The 24,580-nt window shown below is 39.2% G+C and overlaps 1 protein-coding gene and 1 long non-coding RNA gene across 11 annotated transcripts in view; one reads left to right on the forward strand and one right to left on the reverse strand.

Annotated features, from left to right (window-relative positions):
- Positions 1-24,580, forward strand: part of DLGAP1 (DLG associated protein 1) — a 404,747-nt gene that overhangs the window by 354,408 nt on the left and 25,759 nt on the right. For all 8 annotated transcript variants that reach the window (XM_015617826.3, XM_015617825.3, XM_015617829.3 and 5 more), the window contains 2 exons: positions 19,621-19,994; positions 23,244-23,335. In XM_015617826.3, coding sequence (XP_015473312.1) covers positions 19,621-19,994; positions 23,244-23,335 — 466 coding nt within the window. The remainder of the gene's footprint in view (positions 1-19,620; positions 19,995-23,243; positions 23,336-24,580) is intronic.
- Positions 1-24,580, reverse strand: part of LOC107199990 — a 49,823-nt gene that overhangs the window by 18,036 nt on the left and 7,207 nt on the right. For 2 of the 3 annotated variants that reach the window (XR_004496063.1, XR_004496061.1), the window contains exon 2: positions 6,383-6,455. This is a non-coding gene — a long non-coding RNA (uncharacterized LOC107199990). Of the gene's footprint in view, positions 1-6,382; positions 6,456-10,876; positions 19,613-24,580 lie in introns of those variants that run through there. The other variant, XR_004496062.1, reaches the window with a different exon arrangement.

The raw sequence follows: 24,580 nt of genomic DNA on the forward strand, positions 1-24,580 counted from the left end.
CACTGGGAAATCAGCTGATTCTTTCTGATTTGCCTTAGTCTCTGAGATTAGTCACATGCATAAACCTCACAGATGTTCTCTGATGATCATATTGGGGGAGACAAGAAACATACTGACCAGCACAAGCCAGACTACCCATGAAAGTTAGATTTTGTCTGTATGGTACCTCTTACCTGAGATCACTTATTAGATGTAATCTAGGACACTTTTACTGAAGCCAGTTTTGCTGGAAGAATAGATAGGCTATAATCATTGTTGACTTCTCGACTCAAGGCTTGCTCGTGAGGCATCTGCCCATGCTTTTGAATCTCTTTTGATTGAGGTTTGGGTTTTTTACCAGGCATCCTGGGAACGTGGTTGGTGCCCCATCCCTGTCAGCATTTAGAAGGCATTTGACAATGCCCTTAATAATTTTAACTTCTCAGCTCTGAAATGGTGAGGAAGTTGGACTAGATGATTGTTGTAGGACCTTTCAACCAAAGTATTCTATTCTATTCTATTCTATTCTATTCTATTCTATTCTATTCTATTCTATTCTATTCTATTCTATTCTATTCTATTCTATTCTATTCTATTNTATTCTATTCTATTCTATTCTATTCTATTCTATTCTATTCTATTCTATTCTATTCTATTCTATTCTATTCTATTCTATTCTATTCTATTCTACTTCACTATAAGGTCATGTTGAACCCTTGGGTGACTAAAACCTACTTTTAGAGCACAACTCATGTGAAGAGCAGCTGAGGGAGCTGGGGTTGCTTAGCCTGGGGAAAAGGAGGCTTATTGCTCTCTACAAGTGCCTGAAAGGAGGTTATAATGAGGCTCATCTCTCAGGTAATAAGGGTAAGGACAAGAGGAGGCGGTCACAAGTTGTGCCAGGGGAGGTTTATATTAGATATTAGGAAAAATTTCTCTGCTTAAAGAGTAGTAAGGCATTGGAATAAGCTGCCCAAGGAAATGGTGGAATCACCATCCCTGGAAGTGTTCAGAAGACATGTGGATGTGGCATTTGGGTATATGATTTAGTGATGGACTTGGCAGTGCTGGGTTAATGGTTGGAACTGATGATCTCAGAGGTCTTTTCTAACCTTAACAATTCCGTTATTCTGTGAAAAGGTTTTAAACTGTGCTAGATGGTGGGACAGGAGTTACGAGAAGCTGATTGCTTTGAAGAATTTGGATTTTAAGGAATAAAAAGAATTTTATTTTAATTGACTATTAACCATTTCTTTATGGTGAGTTCAGCTGCCCTAGCTGTGTTGCTGAGAACACTGCAAGCCCTCTGACAATGAGTGCTGCAAACAGCACAGTCAAACATGTCCACAGCAGACAGGGAAATTGCATTTCATACATAATTCACAATCTGCTACAGCAATTCTGTAAGGTCAATATCTATTGTTAACTCAGAGGAAATCAGAGAGAAAAGAAACAAGCATTTGTTCTTCTTATCTGAGAAAGAGCTGTCTACAAACTGCTGATTTCCACTGCACGGCACTACACAAACAGCAGAGGTCTTCTATGTATAGACAAGCAGTGCATCTGAGACACATAAACTATGAGGGTAGAAAAGTATCATTTCGTCTCCAGATTTTAATTTCAGAGCTCCACAAAAATGGAGAAAAGAGACTAAATATAATCAGGAGCAACTTACTGCAGCAACATGCTGAAGTTGTTTAGCATTGGGATTCCTCTTGCTTAATTGGCCGTCCAAAATTAGTCATCTGGGCCTGATGTTCAGTAAAGGGAGGGAGGCAGATGTTGCCAAAGGGTAGTTCATCCCCTTCAAATATAGCTCTTATAAGGAGGGTGGGATAAGTTACTTGACAGAGTGCCTGTGGTTTCCAGGTATTTATAGCCATTTATGCAGGTTCTCCCAGATTTTTCCTCTTTTTGTTTTCTGGATATATTTGCTAAGTGGTGTGTGAGCGTGCTTTGTATTTGTTTCGGATTTCCTTTTGCAGCAAGGAACTGAAGTTATCCAGACTGAAACTGCTCAGCACACAGAAGCCAAGTCATAACTGGGATTTTCAGACAGACAGTACAGCAACAGGACATAAACAGCATGTTGGAAAACTTCAGGCATTTTGTGCATACTCTGCACAGTGAGTAGGCACTTAGACAGGAACTTTATCCTTCTGGACAAAGAGGGTGACATTAACTATGTTGTTACAGAAAGCAAAACAGCAGATGCACAAGAGGCCAGTGATCAGACGATGCACTGAACTCCAAAGCAGAAATATAGTGGCCTGAGAGTCAGTAGGGAAGGAGGAATTCAGCTGTAATCACACCTGTTTGGGGAGGGCAGTGAGGCTCAGGAAGAGCATCTGCAAAGGCTGCAATGTGAGGCTGGGCTGGGTAAGGGGCGGAAAGAGAGGCACAGTAGAAAACACAGCAAGTGTTTGTAATACAGACAGAGAGAGATGAGGACACCCCAAGGTAAAGGTCTTCTTTTTCCTACAGGAGGCATGGGTTTTTTGCCTAGATGCGTGTTAGAATGGAAGACTGTCCAGGAACAGTCAGGACAAAGTCAGGAGAACAATGTGTCTGTCTATGTGTGAGCAAGGGAGAAGGGAGTAGTATTTCTGTGAGCAGTGCTCACACGGTGATGTATGGGCTAACAAAAACTGAAAAGGCAGCTATTCTCTCTCTGGATGTAATTTGAAAACCATCATTAATTAAATAATGCTGTCCTTTTATTTCCAAACTAGTTTAAGCTGTAACAGAGTGTAGTCTGTTGAATAATAAATATCCTTGTGTTTCATGGGATGTTCTTTAACTACACAGTGATGCATGTCAAGAAAAAATCTGTGGTTCTCCCTGAGCATGTACAAAGTTGTTTAGATTTGCCTTTTTAACAAGGTTTTTAATGTAATCACTGCAGGGAAATATCATAAGGCAATGGTAGTTTGCAGATGGTCTGGAGACCATATTAAAATAATAAAATCATAAACCAGAGAGTTAAAACACAGGCAAGAAGAGTGCCAAGCAGGCCACAAACATGTGGCAGGAATTTCACTTGCAAACACAAGGGATGGCCCACAAAGGCTGCTCACTGATGGAAGTTCCTATGAGTTTTCACTGATTTCTCTGGTGTTTTGCATCCACCAAAAATCTTTCGTAAGATGTGAACAGCTGGGAAGACAAGGTGTGTGTCTGTGTGCTTTATCCCATGGTGCAGGGCAAGGATGTGAATGCCTTTTAGCAAAACCAGGGTCCCATCAACAGTGAGCAAGTGGAGCTGGCGAGTCACCAAAGCTGCCACCTGCGATGTGTCAGCTTCCACAAAAAAAACAAGCATGTTGCATGTGATCTATTACCTATTTTTTTGAATGGACAGTAGAGTGGGCTCACCTGCCTGTTTCACCTGCAGTTCTGGCAGCATGAGAGAGCTGTGATAGATGCTGCCCCTTAGACTGGGTTTCAGCTGCTTGGTGGCACTGGAACAGAAGTTCCTGGCATACTGGTGATCTGAGTGTTTCTGAACATACAGTTGAATGTTTACTTAACAAATAGTCTACAAATAACAAATATCCTCAAATGTTGGTCCTTATTTCAAGTTCAAAGCTGTTATGTTTTCATGAATTCCAGAGGGAAATATCTACTCTGTACAAAGTACCTTTTTAAACCATAACCAACTAATAAAATATTTATAGTCTTTATATTCTATTCAATAGCACAGCAAAAATTACATGGATTTGTGTGTTTCTCCCCTCCAAGGCTGTGCACTAAAATGAACACAAAATGGCTACTTTCCATTATTCTGTAGCCTCCTTAGTGACTAATGGATCCCATCTACAACAGCAAACAGGTCTGTATCTGCATTCTGCAAACTGCTTTTCTCTGAGCAGCCAGACAAAACCCCCACAAATGCATGCCTTTGAACACTGGGATGCAAAAACTAGGGAGGTCATTTTATTTTTTAAGAGAAGCTAGCCTGAAAAAAATTTGTGTTCTTTTTATCCTGTGTTAGACACAGATGATTAGTCTGAAAGGTAAAGAAAATTCTCTTCAAGTAAATGAATCTATTCATGCTTAGATGAGCTATTCTTCTGCTCTGGCAACCTGTGGAAAAGGTAATCTAATCATGCCACAGTATTAGTATCCAATATGCTGAAAACTTGTAATTCATAGCTCAAGGGGAATGTGAAAGATAGTTGAGAATCCAGTAATTATAGGGTTGGTGTTAGACTGAGCAGTGAAATAATGTGCATTATTTTGCTCATACGCAGAATTTTTTTTTCAGCCCATAGTGAGCAACTGAGCTGGAGGGTTTTTGTCTTTGAAAAAAAGTTGTAGGACATCTGGACTATTAACTATAGCCCCCTCCTTGTCCCAGTAACACCTGTATAAAAATAGATGCACATGCACGTGCACTTACCTTAAAGCTGAATAAAACTTTTTTGAGAAAAAACATTTCAGAGTGTATCCCCATATACTGTTCTGTAAAGAACTGGCAGGGAACTAAGTTGCATTTGGATCCAAACCAGTTCCTGCTGGGGACGCTCACCTCTTTAACATGTGGTGTTTACCTAGTTTCCCTGTAGGAAAGCATCACCTGGGCAGATTCATCCTTATCTAGAAAGGCCCAGGACACTGGCCAAGCCTTTGAAACTCTTCTGCTCACTTCCCATAGCATTTTAGTTTTGAGGTTTTAGCCTATTTATTACTGCAAGTTCTATATGTTTTTATTTAGTGTTGGGATTTGAGTCTGCATACTCAGTGTTACAAGATACTTTGGGACTTAACATGAAAGCTGTGGATAGACCAAATAATCCCTCCCAGTGTCTTTTGATGAGGAAGCTGAGAATGCTACCCAAAAGGAGCATCCCATAAAAAAAATTGTACAAATCCCAAATACCCAAAGATACAAATTGAAGCTTGGCAGAAGAGAATGCCTTGAAATTTGTTGCATCAGGCAAGAGGAGAAGAAAATTAAAACTCAAAGGCAGAGTTGAAGATGAACGTAGCTTTGTATGTGTATGCATGGGTGTCTGTATTTATGTGTTCAGGCAAGTACAAGCACGCAGGTATTTACTGTCCTTGTGGGCTCCTCTTCCCTGCCCCACACGCAGTGCCTCACCCACCTGTCACCCTGATGCACGTTATACAGCGTGGGGTAAGATGTTCCAAATGTGCTTCCAAGAACAATAATGCCATATTGGTTTTATTAGAAAACTGCATGTGCACAGTAACAATTCATCTAGCCTCTGCCTCATCTGGCAAAGTGCAGAAAACCACTGTGCAGTCAGGAACATGTGTTAATGATGCAACTGATGTTAAAATTGTCACGTAGGATGCATTTCACACATGACAGGCTGTGGAAGGTCATGGGAAGCTCAGTTCTTTACCAAGTGGTGCACAGCAGTCTAAAAAATGTGAAGTATAGCCTTTTTAACCAAATTTTTCTTTTGACAACGTGTCATTTTTAATGGAGAAGGAAGTAATGTGTGCTCAGCTCTCCTTAGTGAGGCTAATACCATAATCTAGGAGGTCTTACTTTTTAACTTATAAAAGTGGAAATGAGGAAAAGAAGGCTCTGGAACATTTCAGAGCAGCTTAGGACACAAACTGTAACGCTAACTTAAATTAGAATGAATAGTGCTTTCCTTCCTGAAGGACTCTTAACATGCTAAGCAGTGGAACAGGCTCCCTAGGAAAGTGGTGGAGTCACCATCCCTGGAAATGTTAAAAAACCAAGCAGGTGTGGCACTTCCTGATATGATTTTAATGGCTGGTATTCTTTTGAAGGTTGGACTTGATGATCTTGAAGATCTTATCCAACCTCCATGATTCTAGGATTCTGTGTCCAACAGACCGCTTCCATTCTGTTGTGTAAACATGGCAGGGTTTGAAATTATAATTATTGAAATTATTCCTCTCTTGAAATGTTTTTCAATTTTTCCTTTATCATTATAGAGTTGTTTATAAATAGATATTTATTTTGCCTTATAAGAGTCTAAATTCACTTTGAATAGACACAAAGGGATTCCACACAGGCATGTATAAAGAACATTAAAGGTATACTTTTCCAACTTTATTTTAAGCTTTTATGTAAAGAAAAATATTACTTTTTTTTTTTTTAATTATGTAAAAGTATTAGAAAATAAGAAAAAATGAGAAAAAAAGGTTCCTAGACTGGTGACTTTTTACTTGCCTTTAGGGGGTTAAAAAATTGTTCACAAGAAGAAAATAAGGAGAAATACAAAATAATCTTGTACTTTTGAGATGACATTTTTCTCTTTATAAACAGGTCAAATCAGCAGGTTCTCAATCTCAAAGAAAACTGCTGTGGTGGCCTGCTTGGCTGTCAGTACATAGCACATTCAACACATGTATAGAAAAGTCAACTGAATTGGATAACAAGAAAAATGTGACTCACCCACAGGACTAAGCACTAAATTCAGGAAAACTGCTCGGGAAGCTCCTCTTCATTTTTTGAGTATATTTCACTCCTGGTATACATGAATTAAACAGAAGTCTTAGACACAAAAGAATGGCATTGTATGTGTAATGAGCTGCTTTGAAATTATTAAAATGTCTTTGTTCATGCTTTTTCTAATCATTGTCCAGGTAGGGGAGTCTGTGCCCTTAGAAACCTTAGACAGAAACAAGTTCATGCACACACTTTGTTGCTGTTTCCTTCACCCAAGTCACACAGCCAAAGTATCTTGAATGTTGCCCCTTTTAGTTTCTAAAAGCTGAAGGGAGTCAGACATGCCTGACTTTTGACAGACTGAAGAAAACAAAGGTTGTGGGAGAAGACTGCTGGCTCAATGTGCTGTACTTCTCTGCAGTAAAGTCTCTCTAACTCTGGAAATGCTCCAAAAGTACTGTGGTTATTCCACAATAGCTCTTCATCTGGATACCCTTAATCTCAAGTAAAAACGGGGGTGTAGTGATTCAGTTTAAACCACTTCCAAAATGCATAATTACTCCAGAGTAATAGCTCTTCTGGAAAGCGTCCAACTAGCCTCAGCCCATCCTCTCAGCTGGGTGCAGTGCAGCCCTGGATGATGCTGCTGTGACCCAGAGCAAGGCACACTCTGTGTATCCTCTTACATCTCCTGTGATAAAAAGTCAATTATATTAATATTGTTAGTAACAAGAGCTGACTGATTTACTCAGTGGAACTGATTTTAATCTTAAATTTTAATATTTTTTTTCCAGTTCACGAGTTGTTTGTGAACAGTCGTTATTATTACTCATGTATTTGTTTTTCATTTGTTAGCAGGCTGTTTAGGAAAAGCAGACCCTGGCCTGTGGATTATTCATCATCTGTCCATTTTAATTATTTGCTTTTTGTGCTCAGTGATTGTCATTTGACAGTGATGCTGCTCAGACTCTGTAATTTGATGAGAACAAATAATGAATAACCACATGTTAACCAGGCAGATAAAGGTGCTGGTGTTAAGACAGACATTCTTCAAACATCCGTGCAAACAGAAATTGAGGTCATAGAAAGGTTTTCAAGCAAAGCAGAGATGAACGAAACAGCGTGAGTTGAACCAGGCTGAGATCTGTTCTGCTTAGCATCCTTGGTTTTGACCAAGATCTGCAGCTATTTGTATTAGTGCGTTTATTTATTTATATATGTATTTATTTTTAACTGACCAATTTATACAAGAGGATCCAGATTTGATTTCTTCCCCTTTCTTTCACGTCCTGTAAGCCTGTGGTAGCATCATCAGTCAGAGATTTGGGTTTACCCAGTAAAGCCTCAGAAACAGATTCTGAGATGAGAAAGATCTCAGAGTCTCAGAAATTCCAGTAGGAACTGGAATAATCCAATCCAAAATAAATACCAAGACTATATGGGTAATATGGGGGTGTGATAAAAGGGTCTTATTAGAGGGATGACTAAGAAGAGGAAGTTTCAGGCTGGGGCAGGAAACCATAGGGAGAAAAGTCAAAAATTGGAGTCTTGGTTAAAAATTTGATCTGTCCTGCATTTTATGCACTGAGAGGTCTGGCATGTTAGCTATGTGCATGTGAAATTGTAGGATTCATTTTGTTGGCAATGGAAAAGATTTTTCTATTTGCCTTGTAATCTACAGTAAGCATTTATGTAGTCTAAAGATTCAAAAGGTCTAAATAATTTGAAGTGTCAAAATTTGTTTGGGCTTGTTTGCTTTCTCTTCTTGTGTCTCAAATAGGTGTCCTGGGTCTACCCTTTGATTTAGTCAACCCAGAATGTCTGGGTTTATCTTTTATATGTCACTACAAAATGCATTATTAATTGTTTTACGTTTAAGTAAAGGTGAGAAATGCTAAAATTATTTTACTGTCTAGGGGTTAGAGAAAAGGGACGTGCTAATTCCAAAAGCTCTTGCTAAAGTAAGCTGTAAGTGGAAAATAAAATTAGTGGTTTGGAGAAAGAAGAGTTTATTCTCATGGTTCTATACTGTGACAATGCTTCTTGTCCTTGTGGAAATTATGTAAAATAAACCCATTATTTTTGCCATTGGAATGATACGGCACAAATTCAGGGTTTCAGGATCATGATGGCAAGTTTTAAATTTTCCACCTCTACTGGACTGGTTTGTTTTTTTTAATACCAAATAAATGAACAAAAATCAAGGAAAAAAGCTGTTAGACTATTATCAGACATGCAGTTAGTGTCTCCAAGGAAGATATGGGGGTTTGTGTCTGACATCTCCTTCAAACTGTGAATCTGCATTACAGGCATTTTTTAAATATATTGAGAAATATGCTGAAAGAAATTGCAATGCCTTTCACTCAAACCTTGCTTAGAAGTCACACAAGACTGATCTGTCCTCTTTCATGCATGCCAGGGCTACAATCTTTCTGTATCTAAATGTCTTTTGGGTGCTAAATCAGGACTCCCAACAATAAGTGATTTTTGTGCTCAGATTTATTGAAATGCTCTTATCTGTACACCATAATGACTGTAAATGAGATGTCAGTATTTTCTGTGCTCTGGGCACTAGGGCTGATCATTAGGAATTTTTCACACTAAGAGTATTTTCAGCTGACTTGTTGCATTATTAAGTAGGACCCTTGTCATAAAAACAAGCAAATAGCTGAAAGGATGAGGTCACTCATGGTGACCTCAACCCTGTCGCTGAGCAAGGATGTAACTTGTTCATTTGAATGTAAAATGAGAGGATAGAAATCAGGGTTTGGTGTAGATTTCAATTCCTCTCAACAGCAAATGTTTATTTCAAATATATTTTTCATATGCATTGCTCACTAAACTATTCATTTTTTTTCAAGTCAATTCAAGAAAAGTGTTGACATTCTCAGCTCTCTGTTTTGCTATTTTACCTGAAAATTGGGCCAAAGATAAGTATAATTTCTTGTGTAAATACTTTGCCTACATTTCCTCCTCATTTGAGACGGGATTGGATTTTCCCCCACAGTGCTAGAGGATATGCCCTGACAGGTGACTTTTCGCAGGTCATCTGATAAGCTTATCGGCAGAGGCAGAACTTTTGAGTTGGGGCATAATTCTCTCTCTCTCTCAGGTGACAAGTCACTGTTCAGCCCAGAACACAGATTTAGCTGTAATTTTCCTTCTTCCCTCCCTTCTTCCTACATCAAGCTCTTGCTTATGGTTTTGGGTTGGATTTTTTAGGAAATACATGAGCATAACTTGCTTGTTTTAGACATTCCTGCTTGGATTGGAACATCTCAAAAGTGATAAGCGTGCTGAAAAATGCAGTACTGGCTGCTTAAAAACAAGTCAGTACTTCCCTATCTGAACAGATGTTCTTGCTCAACAGGCACGTGATACTTTTCTTCCTGAAACCTGGTTTTCTACAGTTATGTTTATAAGGACTTTATCTATGGGAATAACATAGTGTGTTGTTATACCTGCATAGGTTTTTCAACCCCATAGTGTTACATTGAAATTAACAGTAAATAGTTTAAATCAATTCTTGTGGTGCTTCATGGCACATCATAGTAGCTAAAAAGTTTTTCCTATTGTTTTTATCAAACACATTCTTCTTTTGGTTGACACTGGCTTTTATTTTCTTGCCTTTGGTGCTCATACAGTTTCTTCTCAATATCTATCTGATTAAAATATAGCAGCCCTTCATCATCTCTGTCATTTCAATAACTTTTAACTCTTAGACAAACTATTTAATAAAATCTTAAATATCAAGTATCATAAAACAAGATTCTCAAAACTCACATGTTGACTTTTGAGACAATGTCAAAGAAGTAACGCCTTTGTGGCACCAAGTACTGAGAAAAAAAAAAATTAAACATATACTTTGTTGTGAGTTTAAAGAGATTTGAGTTACTTGCTAGATCAGGTGACAAAGTGCTTTCTGCTCTGAAGAATCACAACCTATACTCAGCAGCATCATAAAGTAGTTTGATTAATAATGTAGGTGGCTATTGTATCAAAAATAGTAAATCTCACCTCATACACACTGTATTAAATGTATTTGAATAGTCTATGTGAAAGCAATGACTTTTTGGATTTTTTAAAATCTTCTGAACAGCCTTAGGGTTGAATAGCATGCAAAACTGGTGAATCTACATTTCTGTATTTGCTGTGTATTCCAGTCCCCTAATGACTGGATGAATATAATTGTCCTATATGTGTATGTATGTATATTATATAGATAAAGATAGATAAATAGATATAGGTATAGCTATATATAAATAGCTATATATCTCTCTCTCTATAGCTATATATCTATATAGATAGATATATAGATATAGATATAGATATAGATATAGATATAGATATAGATATAGATATAGATAGAGATAGAGATAGAGATAGAGATAGAGATAGAGATATAGATATAGATAGAGATAGAGATATAGATAGAGATAGAGATAGAGATAGAGATAGAGATAGAGATAGAGATAGAGATAGATATAGATATATACTCACAGCTGTCTCATAGTGCAGAACTTTCCCATTGTAGGCCAGCTTTGAAAATGTCATTAATAACAATACATTAGAACAATGCATGTTCATTGTGTTCTCTGGCTTAGTGTAGTTTAAACAAAAAATCCCAGATATAAAAGTAAGCAAACCATGCAGGCATAACTAAACTCAAATACAGAAACTCTGAAAACTGATTATGACCCAGAAAATTAAATTTCACAAATTCTTACTGGGTTAAATGATACTTACAGTTTTTACTGGATTGGAATGGATATAACTGATAACAGTGTACAGCTTGTTTGCACACCATGGCGTAAAAGGAAATTACTTCAAAATCATTGAACTGATGCAGTTAGTCACAATAAATTATTTTAAAGAATCACTCTTATTTCCTTCATTTTCATTTAAGTTTTAAAAAAAAGACATTAACAGTTATAGTCACTTCTAAGTATCTCCACATCAGGGGTGGGTTTGTAGCAATTTAAACTAATTAATTTCTAAGCCAATTGAGATGCATCACTAATCAAATTCTGTGAGACCAGCTTGATACCAATGTGTGCAATAATACAGAATTCTGGTTACCCTACCTTAAGTTTATTAAGTATTCAGAAAATCACTGGGGGTAAAAACCAGTAGAAACTTGTGTTCTTGCTAACATCAGCAGCAAACAAAGGTTCATTTCCAGACTGAGGAAGAGGGAACAACTTTTACAGACATTTTTTTCTTATATGGAAATCACACTTTGAAATGTCAATACCCCAGCCAAGTGTTGCCTTTTGAAAGTTAGCTACAGTGAAGAGCTTAAAACAAAGTCCTTTCCATAATGTTGAAAAGAGTGATGCAAGATTAATACCTAGATAACTTAAATGCTACATGATTAGATTACTCAGAGATAATTGGCTTGCTTAAGTCTCCTTTAGGTTCACAGGTTGGTTTCTGGAATTCAGAGATTCAGAAGGGATGTTCTTTAGTCCAACCTCCTGTGACAGAACTATACAATTTCAAATTGTTGTTTCTCAGTCAAATTTGTGACAAGCTCCTCCTAAAATGACTGGTAAACTTGCTTTATCATCACTCTGCCACCATGAAAACGATGAGACATCGGCAGCAGAGGTTCAGGAAGGACAAAATCCAGTTCTTTACAAACTGTGAAGGAAGGCACATCACACACAGTACTTGCTTCAGTAAAGATCAGGAGACTGATACTTATATGTGGGCTTGGTTCTGACCACACATCTGTCTTGATGTATCTCCAGGTTTGATAGTGTTTAAGCCTCCTGGATGCTCAGATATTAACTATTCCTTCTGCAACTGAAGGGAGAGCATATATACAAGAGTGTATTAACATGGCCAGCACCAGTAGTTGCTACTATTACATGGTAATTTCAAGAAACAGCACCTAAGGTGACATGCCCAGACAGAGCGGAACATGTGAGCTCCACTATGGAACACTGACTTTTGGCATGTTTAAATGTTAGCTACTGACACAGTCTAGAAATTAGGTTTTATATTCACAGTTTGGGTGAGGTTTTCAAGAATCCAAATCCAATTTAGAAATGTAATCAAGAGACAGGTTTGGAGTTATTAGCACCAGGAACTTGCAATGTGCACTTGCAGACAAATTCTTTACATTATGCAGTAGGCAAAGAAATAAGTGTTGAGTTTTTCAGAGCATGCTCAGAAAACTTCTAAATACATCTTCTAACTACAGTGACTAGATACTTGCAGACAGTTCAACCCCCTGTGTTTCAGAAAACTTTGAGTTTGGTTCTTGTACTGTGTTTTTATTTAGCTCTGTTTACATAGATGTGTCTGTATTTGGTTAGCACAAGTCCACATTTAAAAAAAATTGCCCATTTTGTTTTATTAACATTACTGCCGAGGGGAAAAGATGCAAATTCTGGAACTTGAGAGTGCTGCAGTAATACATAACAAAGCGTTATATCAAAGTGCCAGTGCCAGTGAAGTTGCTTCCTGGAAAATATATAGGAAAAAAATCTGATTTCATTAAGCTGAATATCATTATATTTATTTACTGTTACACATTCTGGATCTAAGTGGGGTAAACTACCATATTTCACAAGGTTTTCTTTGCTTTCCATAAGTGCCTTTTACAAAATGGAAGTACTGATATTCAGAAAGCTTATTAATTTCTTACTATGATGATTTTATGACATATAAGTTCTGAAACATAAAATACTTTCAAGTACCCTATTTTTATCTAAAATTATAAGGTTTCGTGTTTTGCATTACTGCTCCAGTACTGGGGGGAAATAAAGTTTTGGTAAAGCGCAGAAAGCATTTGAATGGTTTGCCAGACTTAGTTTAAGCAACAGATCAAGCAGTGCTTCCCAATTTTCTCAGGAAAAAAAAAAAAAAGTGCTGTACATGTGAAAAGATGGTAAATAATTCACATGCTGACTAAAAAAGACCACTCTGCTGTAATGTTTTCCTATTTTCTTGTCCTTCATTGTGTTTGACTGAATGTAGAGGTTGATATTCTGTATCAGAGACCTTCTACCACGACTCTACTAAAGCATTTGAATCTTCAAATTTATAGGAGAGATTCTGTCCTGAACAGACTCACATCCTTGAAGTTCTTGGTGGTGTTTTTCCAGATGCTTTGTTTTTAGCCAAAGCTTAGGGGCAAGGCCAAAACTGTTTCTCTTCTGGTTTCTCTCAGCCTGACTGAATTTCAGCAGGTATATATGATGCCTGTGTGCATATAGCTGTAAATAGAGCCAAGTGCTAATTGCTTGACACCGGTAAAGTTTACAAGTTTTGGGACTTAAATATTATAAGCCATCAGTGATCCACTCTAAGTAATAACTTTCAGTTAATGTGAAATCTTTTTTCCAGAGATTCAGTTGTTTATAGACTCCTGACTTTTGGGCCACAAGAGCTGAATTGCTTAAGTTGTGTGCTGTTAATGTACTGGTCATTTTTATAGAGAGAGAAGTTCAGCAGTGCTTGTGTGGTACAAGAAGTAAAGTGAGTCTCCTAGGAAGCCTACATGCCCTGGATTTTGTCCGTACATCCATAATTTGTGATAATATCCTAGTGATAAACTGCATTTAGCAGATACCTCTGGCTGTCTCACCTGTTCTCTGCACAGTAATTCAGCTTCCCAGGGATAGCAATTAAGCTTCTGACTGGCATCAGCAGCTTCCAGCAGAAGAAATTAAAAGGAGAAAAAAAATCTGCTGGAGAAATATTCACCTGTCATCCACTGGGTATGCACATGCAGATTTTCCAACTCAATTCATTTGAGATGCAAGATGAGCCATATTTAGTCTCACCTTCAGGAGATCCTTCACTGTATCCATCTGGGAAGCTGGAGGCACCCAACTTACAAACAGAAATGTCCAGACTTATGAAAAGGTCACCAGCACCAGCTTTAAACCTACAAGTACATGGTATAGTAAGTCTGTGGTGCTACTGTGTGCCGTAAAAATAGATTAAATACTTTGTATAAATTTCTGCAGGATTTTGGCTAGATGTTTTGCTTGTTTCCTAAGCCAGTGAAGCTTAGGCTTTCATCAAATAAGGTATCAGCTTGGCAGTGAGGGAGGTCTGGAAAAAGTGTGGCCTTGGCAGAATTCCTGATGGTGTGGTATCTAGATTTCAGTAGTTCTCATTTGGGATAATGACATCCATAACTCATGTGGTATTATTCCCTCAGGCAGTTTAAAACTTCTTATAAAAGACTTTGCTTCAGTTTTGTAATAGTAAATCTCTACATCCTCAGAAACCATCTGCTTGGTTTTTTATTAAGATAATGCATGCTCTGTTTTCATACCATTTTTTTGCATGTAAAAATAACAATACAGGATCTGAAACCCTACTTTCAAGCATTCCCCCCAAAACTCAAAAAAATAAGGAAGTAAGCATATGGTTTGATTCTAACAAGGCAAATCAAGCTGTGCACCTCTAAACCCAGAGGCTGCTGCAGCACTGAAGCTTAGGTCTGCTGAGATGTGCCTATATCCACGTTGTGTGTGGCAGCTGTGTGAGGTGCAAGGGCAGCACTGTTAATGCACCCATTTAACAGACAGTAAATCACAAGACTGAGGTCCATCTATGCAGCATGGAAGAACTCCTGCTTTTTATCCTTATACTTAGCTGTGTGCAAGTTAGAATTGTTGACTCATAGAATGGTTTGGGTTGAAAGCAATCTTAAAGATCATCTCCTTCCAATCCCTGTGCCATGGGCAGGGGCACCACCCACTGGACCCGGTTACTCAGTATCCAACCTGGCCTTGAGCACTTCCAGGGGTGGTGCATCCTTAAGTTCTCTGGGCACCCTCCAGTGCCTGACCACCCTTTGGGTAAATTTCTGCTTAGCATCTAATTTAACCCTGCCCTCTTTCAGTTTAAAACCACTACCCTTGTCCTGTCACTATCTGCTCATACAAAAAAATCCCTCTCCCTCCTTCCTAAGATACTGGAAGGCGACAGTGAGGCCTTTGTGGAGCCTTCTCCAGGCTAAACATCCCCAGCTCTCTGAGCCTGTCTTCACAGGAGAGGTGTTTCAACCAATTGACCATCTTCATGGACTTCCTCTGGACCCACTCCAACAAGTCCACATCTTTCTTGTGCTGAGAAAGTTGTGTCCTTTGTTGTTCCTTTCAAACTGTGGATTTCATGCTTTTTCTCAGAAGAAGCACTGTTATATTACTTAATTTTAAATTTGCACGTTCGTGTATTCTTGTTAATCAGGTTTATATAAGACTGCCAAATTAGAAAGATATTACTGATGTGTCTCATCACATGAACTGTTCAAAGCACTGCATGAATTTGATCCCTTCACAAATATTAATCTGCCTTGGGGTTCTCCTGAGCACCCATTCACTCAGTTAAAAATTTGTGTTTGCATGCTGATGTTTGTTCCTGAGGGCTCATCTCCCCTAGTGAGCATGTTTAAACAACTGAAGTACTCTTACAATGAAACATTCAAATTCAAGCCTTTATTATTATGCAATCTGGGATTATTTTTTTTATCATTAGACTTCCTTCTGAACTGGGTGGTTGACACTCCCTGTTCCAAATTCCTGTCTCATGAGCTAGTTGTTTGGAAATACTGGCTAGGAAGACAAAAACCTTGGTGCTTTTTTTTTTTTTTTTTTTAAATCTGGAGAGAGTGTTTTTTTCACTAGGTATTTGGGATTAAACTGTAACCTGATGGCAGTCCACAGAAATAGGGTAAAGATCAAAAGGAAAAGTAGAGCATGACTTGGAGGACTGATGCATTGGAAACAGTGAGCCTGATTCAAAGTGCTTTGGCTGTCTGAGGATTCTTGTGCATGACTTAACTAGTTTCTGGATTAAACCTCACATATGCCCTAGGAGAGGAATGTGTACCTGCTTCAGCACCATGTGCTCTCTGGAAAAAACTGTGGAAACTAGTCTGTTTTGTCAAACTGAGGGTTCTTTTACTATTCTGAACAAGGGATTTCTGATTAACTCTGGATCTAAACAATTTAATGATTCACAAGACTACTTTGACTTGACTCTCCAGTCAGATCAGTTTCCATGCAGAACTTCACTCCTTGATCTATGTCCAAGAACATATTTATCAGGGTATTTATACAGCCCTTTAAATTCACTTCCTTGTGTGAATTAAACTAGCTTTCATAGTTTGAAAGGTCCCTGTGTGTGAAGTGAGAATTTCTCCAAATTTTTCACGCGTCCTGTGATCCTGTAGTGTTCTGCCTCTGAGTCCTCCTGCCGAGCAGTCTGTGCCGCAGGAGAGCTGGAGAGATGACTTTCCTCCTTTGCCTGCATGGATGTGCTCTCCCCAAATGCTCAGCCTCTCCTGCCTGGACAAGGAGAGCATCAGCGTTTTGACAATTTTCTTGGGGAGGACTCGTTTCGCTTTTCGAGCAGCTTAGCATTCAAAATACCGTGGCCACTTGAAGAGCCGCAGATCCTTCAGGTTGCCCTGACACAGGTTGCCAGGTACTGGTGGCACACGAAGAGCTGTTGCCCAGAAAGCCTTTCATTGTTGAGCCTCAGCGGCTCGGAGGGCTCGGCCAGCTCCGGCATTGAGAGCAGCTGCCTCCGACAGCGGCGGCGGCCCCGGCATTGTTTTGGTGTCGTTTCTGCAGAGGAGCGGCAGGAGCTTACATCATTTCCAGTAATGAAGTGCCTGGGGTTCTTTTATGACTTGCACACTCTGCTTCTCTGGAGCTGTACAGTATGTGCTGCGTGACTCCAGGGAAACTGAGGATTTGTTTTGACTTGCTAAAAGAACGTTTTGCTATTTCTCTTTACAATTTCACCATATGACTTGTCAATTCTCTCCCCCTCTTAAGAATAACTTCAGATTTAATTAGCTGAGTGCAAACATCTTTCATTGCGGTGTGGATTATACTCCTCATTGAGTACATTTACCAACAGAATGAAAGCTTAATCAGGCGGTTCTGTATTTGTAGTGCTGTGTCCAGAGAGCATGGTAGCTGTCAATATACAGTTGCTATTGACTTTCTTTCTAGTGCAGGATGCCCAGTGATGTGGGGACCCATCTTGTTAAGGCTTGCTCTTTGGTTCTGATGCTCTCTCTCCTACCTAAAATGCCTTTTCAAGTGTTTCATTACCATTTCCCTCTCTGCTATGTGAGAAAAATGATACTTAAGTGCCATGCTGGGATGTACTGAAGGTGCTGACATGTCCCCAGAAGTTCCCCAGTGACGTTTTCTAGCATATTTTCAATGGTAAAATTTATACTTTGCTGAATTGCAAAGTAGCTTTGCTCATGAACTTCTATTAGACAAGTTTGGCACCAGCTTCCCAAAGCATTACCTGGATATCTGCATGTGTGTGCTTTGAATTCCTCTGTGCTGAATTGCAATTCGCATTTCCACGACTCGGAGAACGTTCTTCTGACCATGAACCACCCAGAGTGTTTCTGGGGTGTCCTGACTCAAGCAACAGCGCCCACAATTCTCCATGAGTCCTGGAGTACATGACTGTTCTGCAGCTGATTTACCTGCATGTGCTGTCACAACAAATGCTTTTTGACAGCATCAAAACCAATGAAAAACAGCACAATATTTATAATCCCCTTTGTACAACTGTCATCTTTTCTGTTAGCTCCCAGTATCAACCTTGTCATAAGCACTTCATAAAACACCTTTAACCCTATTAACGATTCTCTTCCCCAGAGTTAAAATTTGACAAGTCCATTTTTAGCCATCTCTTCTCTCAGAGATGCCGTGGTTTCAGTTTGATTCTTCAGAAGTGAATCATAGTTTCAAAACCCTCACTACCTGAAACACTCTCTTTTTCCATTAGCACTCAACATGTTTAACATGGGTTCAGACATGTTATCAGAAACTTATACTAGAGTCCTTTAAAAAAATCCTGTGTGATTTCATGCCCTGGAAACACCTTCTACGCTGTAACTATTCCTACAGCTATGGGGAGATATGAGGCATATGGATGTGAGCTAGTCAAATTAATACCATAATGGCTTCTGGCTCAACAAGCAGATACAGAGCAAACAGAGAGCAGAACAGCTGTAGTAGAGTTACCTTTTATGTGGGTGGCATAGACGTCTGCCAATTAAAATGATCTGATGAATCATTTCTTGCCATATGATTACTGTTAATAAGAATTTATGTTAACAAGTTTGTGTCTGAACTTTGCACAGGTTCATGCCTGCATTTATTTTGTTAAAAAATAGAGCATATCATGATTGTTTTTTTTTCTTAATGGACTTTCTTTCCTCCCTTGAAAGCATTCCAGGACTTCAGTAAAGCAGAGCTGCCAACTAACCCTTTAAGGAAGATGTTTTAATCTCCATGTAGTGCTTTCTGTATGTAATTCTGTGTACACAGAAGAATAGCTTTTACCTGGGAACCTCAAGCTAAGTTTATAGCTCCACACAGCAGCACTTACAAAGAGAGTGTGGCCCTCAGAATATGAACTTTTATTACAGTCTTTGTTACTGCAAACATTAGTACTTACACTTTAGCACTGACAGACAGATTTCAGCCATTGACTTCATAACACTAATTCGCTGTGTGTAAAATCAAGTGATTTTTTTTTCCAGAATGCAATGATGTTATATTTATGGTGAGAAATTAGGCATGGCAAAATGTTCTTTTAAATACATCCTCAACAACTTACAAAGCATTTCAAAATATTTAAGAAGTTTGTGCAACAAGGGAGACATTTTATAGAAAGAAATACACAAGTCCAAACATGGTGAGTGTTAACAAATTTTGATAAAGGATTCTTTGAGACTCTCATAGAAAAATGTGGTTTGAAATTCTGCATAAAGTAGGACAGGGTAGAGAGGCAGGAAACAATTGCAATAAAACTGCTTAAAGTACAGTTTAGCTGGGATAAGTGGTTGGAGACTTATCATCCTTGTGAATCTTGTTTGAGAGCCATAAGCAGAACAAACGTTTTGGTGGAAGGACTTGTTCCCATGGGACTTAGAACAGTTAATAGAAAATATATTGAGGAAAACAATCCTAAAAAGACAAAGGAGGAACTTGGCAAATAGATACTTTCTCTCCCTATTTGCTCTACTTGCAATTCTGCCACTCACATAGGTGGAATAGAAGACACTGATAAGCAAAGCTTTACTATGGTACTTAGATTGACTTTCGGGGGCTCTTTGGCTAACAGCCTTCTCCTCCCCTCTGCTCTGTCCATGCTTACTGATGCTTTGATATCACATTTGCATCCATTTTCCCTGCAGCATCAATAAAACAAGAACTCTGCTATGTTTTTTCCAGTGTCATCCTGCATTACCACCTACAAGAAGACACCGCCTCCAGTCCCACCGAGAACTACCACCAAACCCTTTATTTCCATCACAGCCCAGAGCAGCACGGAGTCTGCCCAGGATGCATACATGGATGGCCATGGACAGAGGGGAGATATCATCAGTCAGTCTGGACTTAGCAACTCCACAGAAAGCCTGGACAGTATGAAGGCACTGACAGCTGCTATTGAAGCTGCCAATGCACAGATCCATGGCCCTGCAAGCCAGCATGTAGGGAACAATACTGCCACTGTCACCACCACTACAACCATTGCCACTGTTGCAGTAGAAGATAGGAAGAAGGACCTCTTCAAGAAAAACAGATGCTTATCTATTGGAATACAGGTACAGTACATGACATGGAATATATGCTTGCCAGTGTTTTGAATAAAACAGAAAACATCTGTTTTATTGCTCATTATACAATGTTTTGTGTATTTTTCTTCTTGTCCTGACAGGTACCTATGTAGAACTTGCATCAACATAATCATTCCGCATGGTACTAATGATGTTTTCCTAATTTATCATAAATACATCAGATGCAAGGATTTGTTTGAGTCTCTGTGCTGCTTGTTATTCAGCTCTGTTAAATTACACACATGAGCACTAATCTATGAATCATAACACAGCGGGGGTCAGAAAGGCATGAATTAAATCATTGAAAGGGAATGTGTAAAACAATGATTTACATTACACTATCACCAAAAAAAAATTTCCATCCAGCCTCACTGAATTAATTGTCGCTGCTTATTCATGCATTTCATAATGACTGGTAGCCACTTGAATGAGGTAGCATTGTTCCTATTTCATCCTCAAGAGCAGAAGATAAGTTCCTTCTGATTTGCCCTTGTTAAAGAAAATTATATTTTGTTACCTCTCGTAGAATGAAACAAGAAAACCAACCTTGCCAAAGTTCATTTCTGTTTACAGAAAGGACAAAAGTAAATAAACTAGACTTGTGTAATCTGCTTTCTTAATTAATCTTTCCCAGCCCCCTACTCCCCCTTAAAAAAATTATGTGCATAGGATTCCCGACTATCTGCTTGCAGGATTGGCTTTTGTAACAAAGTACTTGAACTTAAAATCACCTGAGAATCAACACAGGTTTTGACGGGAGATGCATCTCGAGCAAATAGAATAGCAGTCCACAGCTTATCAGCCTTCACAGGAAGACACAATTTTTTTTCTTTCAGAAGGTGGTTGTAAGCACAACACTGTGTGTCTGGACAGGCTTATCTGATTAGAAAAGTCTAAGAATTTACCACAAAATCTCTATATCAGCCTGATGAGATAGATGAGGTGTGCTATGCTGAAGTATGCCATCCCAGGGGTAGCTGCTGGAGAAGCTGTGACTTTTCTCTTACTTCTTGGAAGGGCATTAATAACTATTGCCCATGGGTTCAGTTCACTGCCTTCGTTGTAGACATTTACTGTTTCACAGTTGTTTGTTTTAGGTATATTCTGAAAGAAGGACTGATGTTCAGTATTAAACACAGGAGAAAAATCCAGGTGGAACAGGGATAGAGGAAAACACCTGCTATGTATTTCCATTCCCAGCCAACCTTAAAATGTCATTATATCATTGTAATCCTTTATTTCACCAATCCAAGAAACCAAGACTTCTTAGCAAAGACTTCCCTGCAAAATAAAGGGTACAAGGAAATAATTTCCATGTTTGCAGAAGCCAAAATGAGCAATGGTAATGGGAATCATGGTTCTTGAAAGACCATCTCCCTGCTATCTCTCCTTAAGGCAGTGTTGCAAGTAACAAATGCTGCTTTTGAAAGGTATCGAGCCTGTTTCCTGAGATCTGAGGAAAAAGAGCTACAAATGCTCTTCAAGCCTTTGACAATCTCCCTCTTAAACTTTGAAGTTTACAGATGACCAATATAATCACATGAAATAATAATGAAATTTGGGAATGGTGGTACATGAGGGTCTGCCAAGACAGGATTTGTGTATAAACCCATGAAGATGTGGTACAAACCACCTGAAGCTGGGATGACATGAATAGAAACCTTCAGCAGCAATACAGCCTTTCAGGATTCCTGTCTGTGCATGGTGCCACCCTCACAGCTGTGCACATCAATGAGATCTTTAGAGTCAGATAGGCTTCACAGATAAGAGAAAGTTACTTCACTAGTCTGCTGTCTAATCCATTTTGCAGCATCGTTGCACAAGCAGTCATGCTGGTACAGCTGAAGGGGTAGTGTGGGAGTAGAAATACCTCAAGATAGGTGTTGATGCCAGAAATTACTTCTCTTACAAACAACTGCCCTAAAGGAAGTAGGTGCACTGTCAGTCCTCTGACTGGCAGTACAGAGTCAGTCTCTCTCCACTGAGTAAAGGGATAGTTCAGGCTTAGTCTGAACTCAGACTAAGTCTATCACCTTTATGATAATTCAACCCATCTCTGTAGAGCAGGGCAAGCTGCATTAGCCACAGGTATATTCTTGGCTTTCTTCCTCCTCTGCCAAATAAACCTAGTGTGCAGTTCTGATGAACCTCCATGTGTGTCCTCTACACCCCTCAGTCACTCTTAGGGCACTGCAAGCCTTCACTGTAAATCTGCTGAGCAAACAAGCAAAGTTAAGCAAAGAAAAGCCCTTCCATCAAAAGGTTGCTTCACTCTGTCAGCTATGGGGTTTAAGATGTATTTATCTCCCCAGAAACCCCAGTAGCAAGGAACTACCTCACCTCACAGAACAGCTTCTCTAACTCCCATCCCTCACTGAGCACATTTCCTGCACAGGCTGGTCAAGTGGCTCTCAACAAGAAGCTGCTGGTGGAACAGTGACTACAGCTGGATACTTTGCATACGCATGGTCAGTTTGAGGCTGCAGGTCACTTCATGACACTGTATGGCCCAAAGATTCTGTCTGCTGGAAAATGTTTTCCTTGTATGACTACCCATATTATATATAGCATTGGGAATTAACAACTACACCGATTTGACCCAGAATATTGTGATTTTGTTCGAAGACACATCTGTGGTTAAATTTAAACTTTATATCATTGGCACAAATCTCCTCATGGAGCTGGAGATGAAGATGTGCTATTAAGGTCCAGCCTGTGCTCCTGGGGACCACCTGTTTGCAAGATGAAGCTGTAAAGAAAATGCATCTAAGACTCATATCTGCTTTCCTTAAATCTTTTCTCTGCAGTGCTCTGATTTGAGGCACCAACATTTAAACAAAATAAACAAGTGATTTTGATATGAGTTCACATACGCATGCACGTACAGATAGAAGGTAAAGTCAGACAAATGGTGACACACAATTCCTGGAGTTACAGCTGCTCAGAGATGTGCAGAAACAAAAGTGAGCATCCAGCCTCCATAGAATACCAGATAAAATCCATCTGCATGTTGCAGGCTGAATATTGTCTTACCAGAAATGCTTTATAGATTAAGACTAATGAATATTCACTAATAACATCAGAAATGAGCACACCACAGAGACTGATGAAGGAGCTCATGGCACAAGCTCTATGTGCAGACACTTAGTAGTTAAGGTGCATAGAAACTGCAAGCAGGCAGGTGATACCTGTGTTAAAATACATCCTAATTACCTGTCATGTTTTGGGTTTTTTAAGGTTGATGGTGCTGAAGAATCCACCATACCAGGTGACAATAAAGCAACCAGTAAGTTCCAGTCCATAGGAGTTCAAGTAGAGGAGGAGAAGTGGTGAGTAAAAGTTAACACTGTTTTTCTAAAGTAAATAATTACGCCACAACTAGTTTTTAAGAGCCCTAGTTCCTGCACACATGATCACATAAACCTGCTTCCTGGATGAATTGTTAGATCACCCAGCTGAGTCTTATAAATGTTGTAGCTCTTATTTTTCAGAGAATATTTTTCAGGACCAGTGAGAGAAATGGAAGAGAACTCCCACACAATTTGAGGGCTCATATACTTTCAATAATCTCTTCTTCCCCAGAAAAATCTACTGAAACTGCATACGGTATTGCAGCTAGAGTATTAGTCTTGGAGTGGCTGCAGCAGCCATTGGACAGAACTGATGAGGAAAAGTTTACCTTGTTTTTCAGCAGAATAATTTCAGCCACATGTAGCAGTGCAGTGGCAGAGCCAAACTGAATGCTTTTACTCAGGTATCTCACCCAGACATCTCTGCATTACAATTGCTCCCTTGCAAAAAAAAAAATGTTGTGCTTACAAAGCAAGCCTGTCAAACTGTTCTCCCTACAATCTGCCGTACATCCAGAGTTAGTAAACAAATACCCTCCAAGAATAAAAAATTAAAAGAAAAGATAAACTGGAGCAGCTGTTTTTAAGGGTTAAGTTTCTTTCTGATGACAGATTTGCAGTTACATTGCAGGGTACCATAATTGTGCATAGCACTTGGGAGACACGTAAAATTTTTGAGTATTTGACCACAATTGCAAATCTTATTTCCTTCCCAAAACTGGATTCAGTGGCTGAAGAAAAGCCAGACTCTCTTCTTGCCTCTGAGTGTGCAGGCCTGCCCAGCATTGCTGTGACTCCAAGCACCCACACAAGTCTTGCTTCTCTTTTCTCAGGCCACTTGGGCACAGTGTGACTTTGGGATGCTGAAGATACTTTCTTGAGAACTCTCAGTACCCTCCTGTGACGTAGGCAAAGCAGTATGCTTGTCAGTGAGGGAAGTTAGCCTTGTAATTTCTCCAGAGAAAACCTGGGTGCAGCAAATCAGAGCTGACAAAATTCAGGCGCTCTCCCCTTCTCTGGCCTGCTGACTGCAGGAGCCAGTGGAGATGGCCATTTTCACAACGTTTTTTTCCTACACCTGCTAAAAATACCCAAAAATAGCAGATTATCTACATCATTTTCAGTTCAATCAAATCTCCCTGTAAAGTAGCAGAGCGTTTTCCTATGGTTTTAAAAGGCTAAAGTGATTTCAGCAAAAAGAAATGTGATTTTGCAATGACCCTG

The sequence above is a fragment of the Parus major genome, chromosome 2, assembly GCF_001522545.3.
Source record: "Parus major isolate Abel chromosome 2, Parus_major1.1, whole genome shotgun sequence".
Classification (NCBI taxonomy): domain Eukaryota; kingdom Metazoa; phylum Chordata; class Aves; order Passeriformes; family Paridae; genus Parus; species Parus major.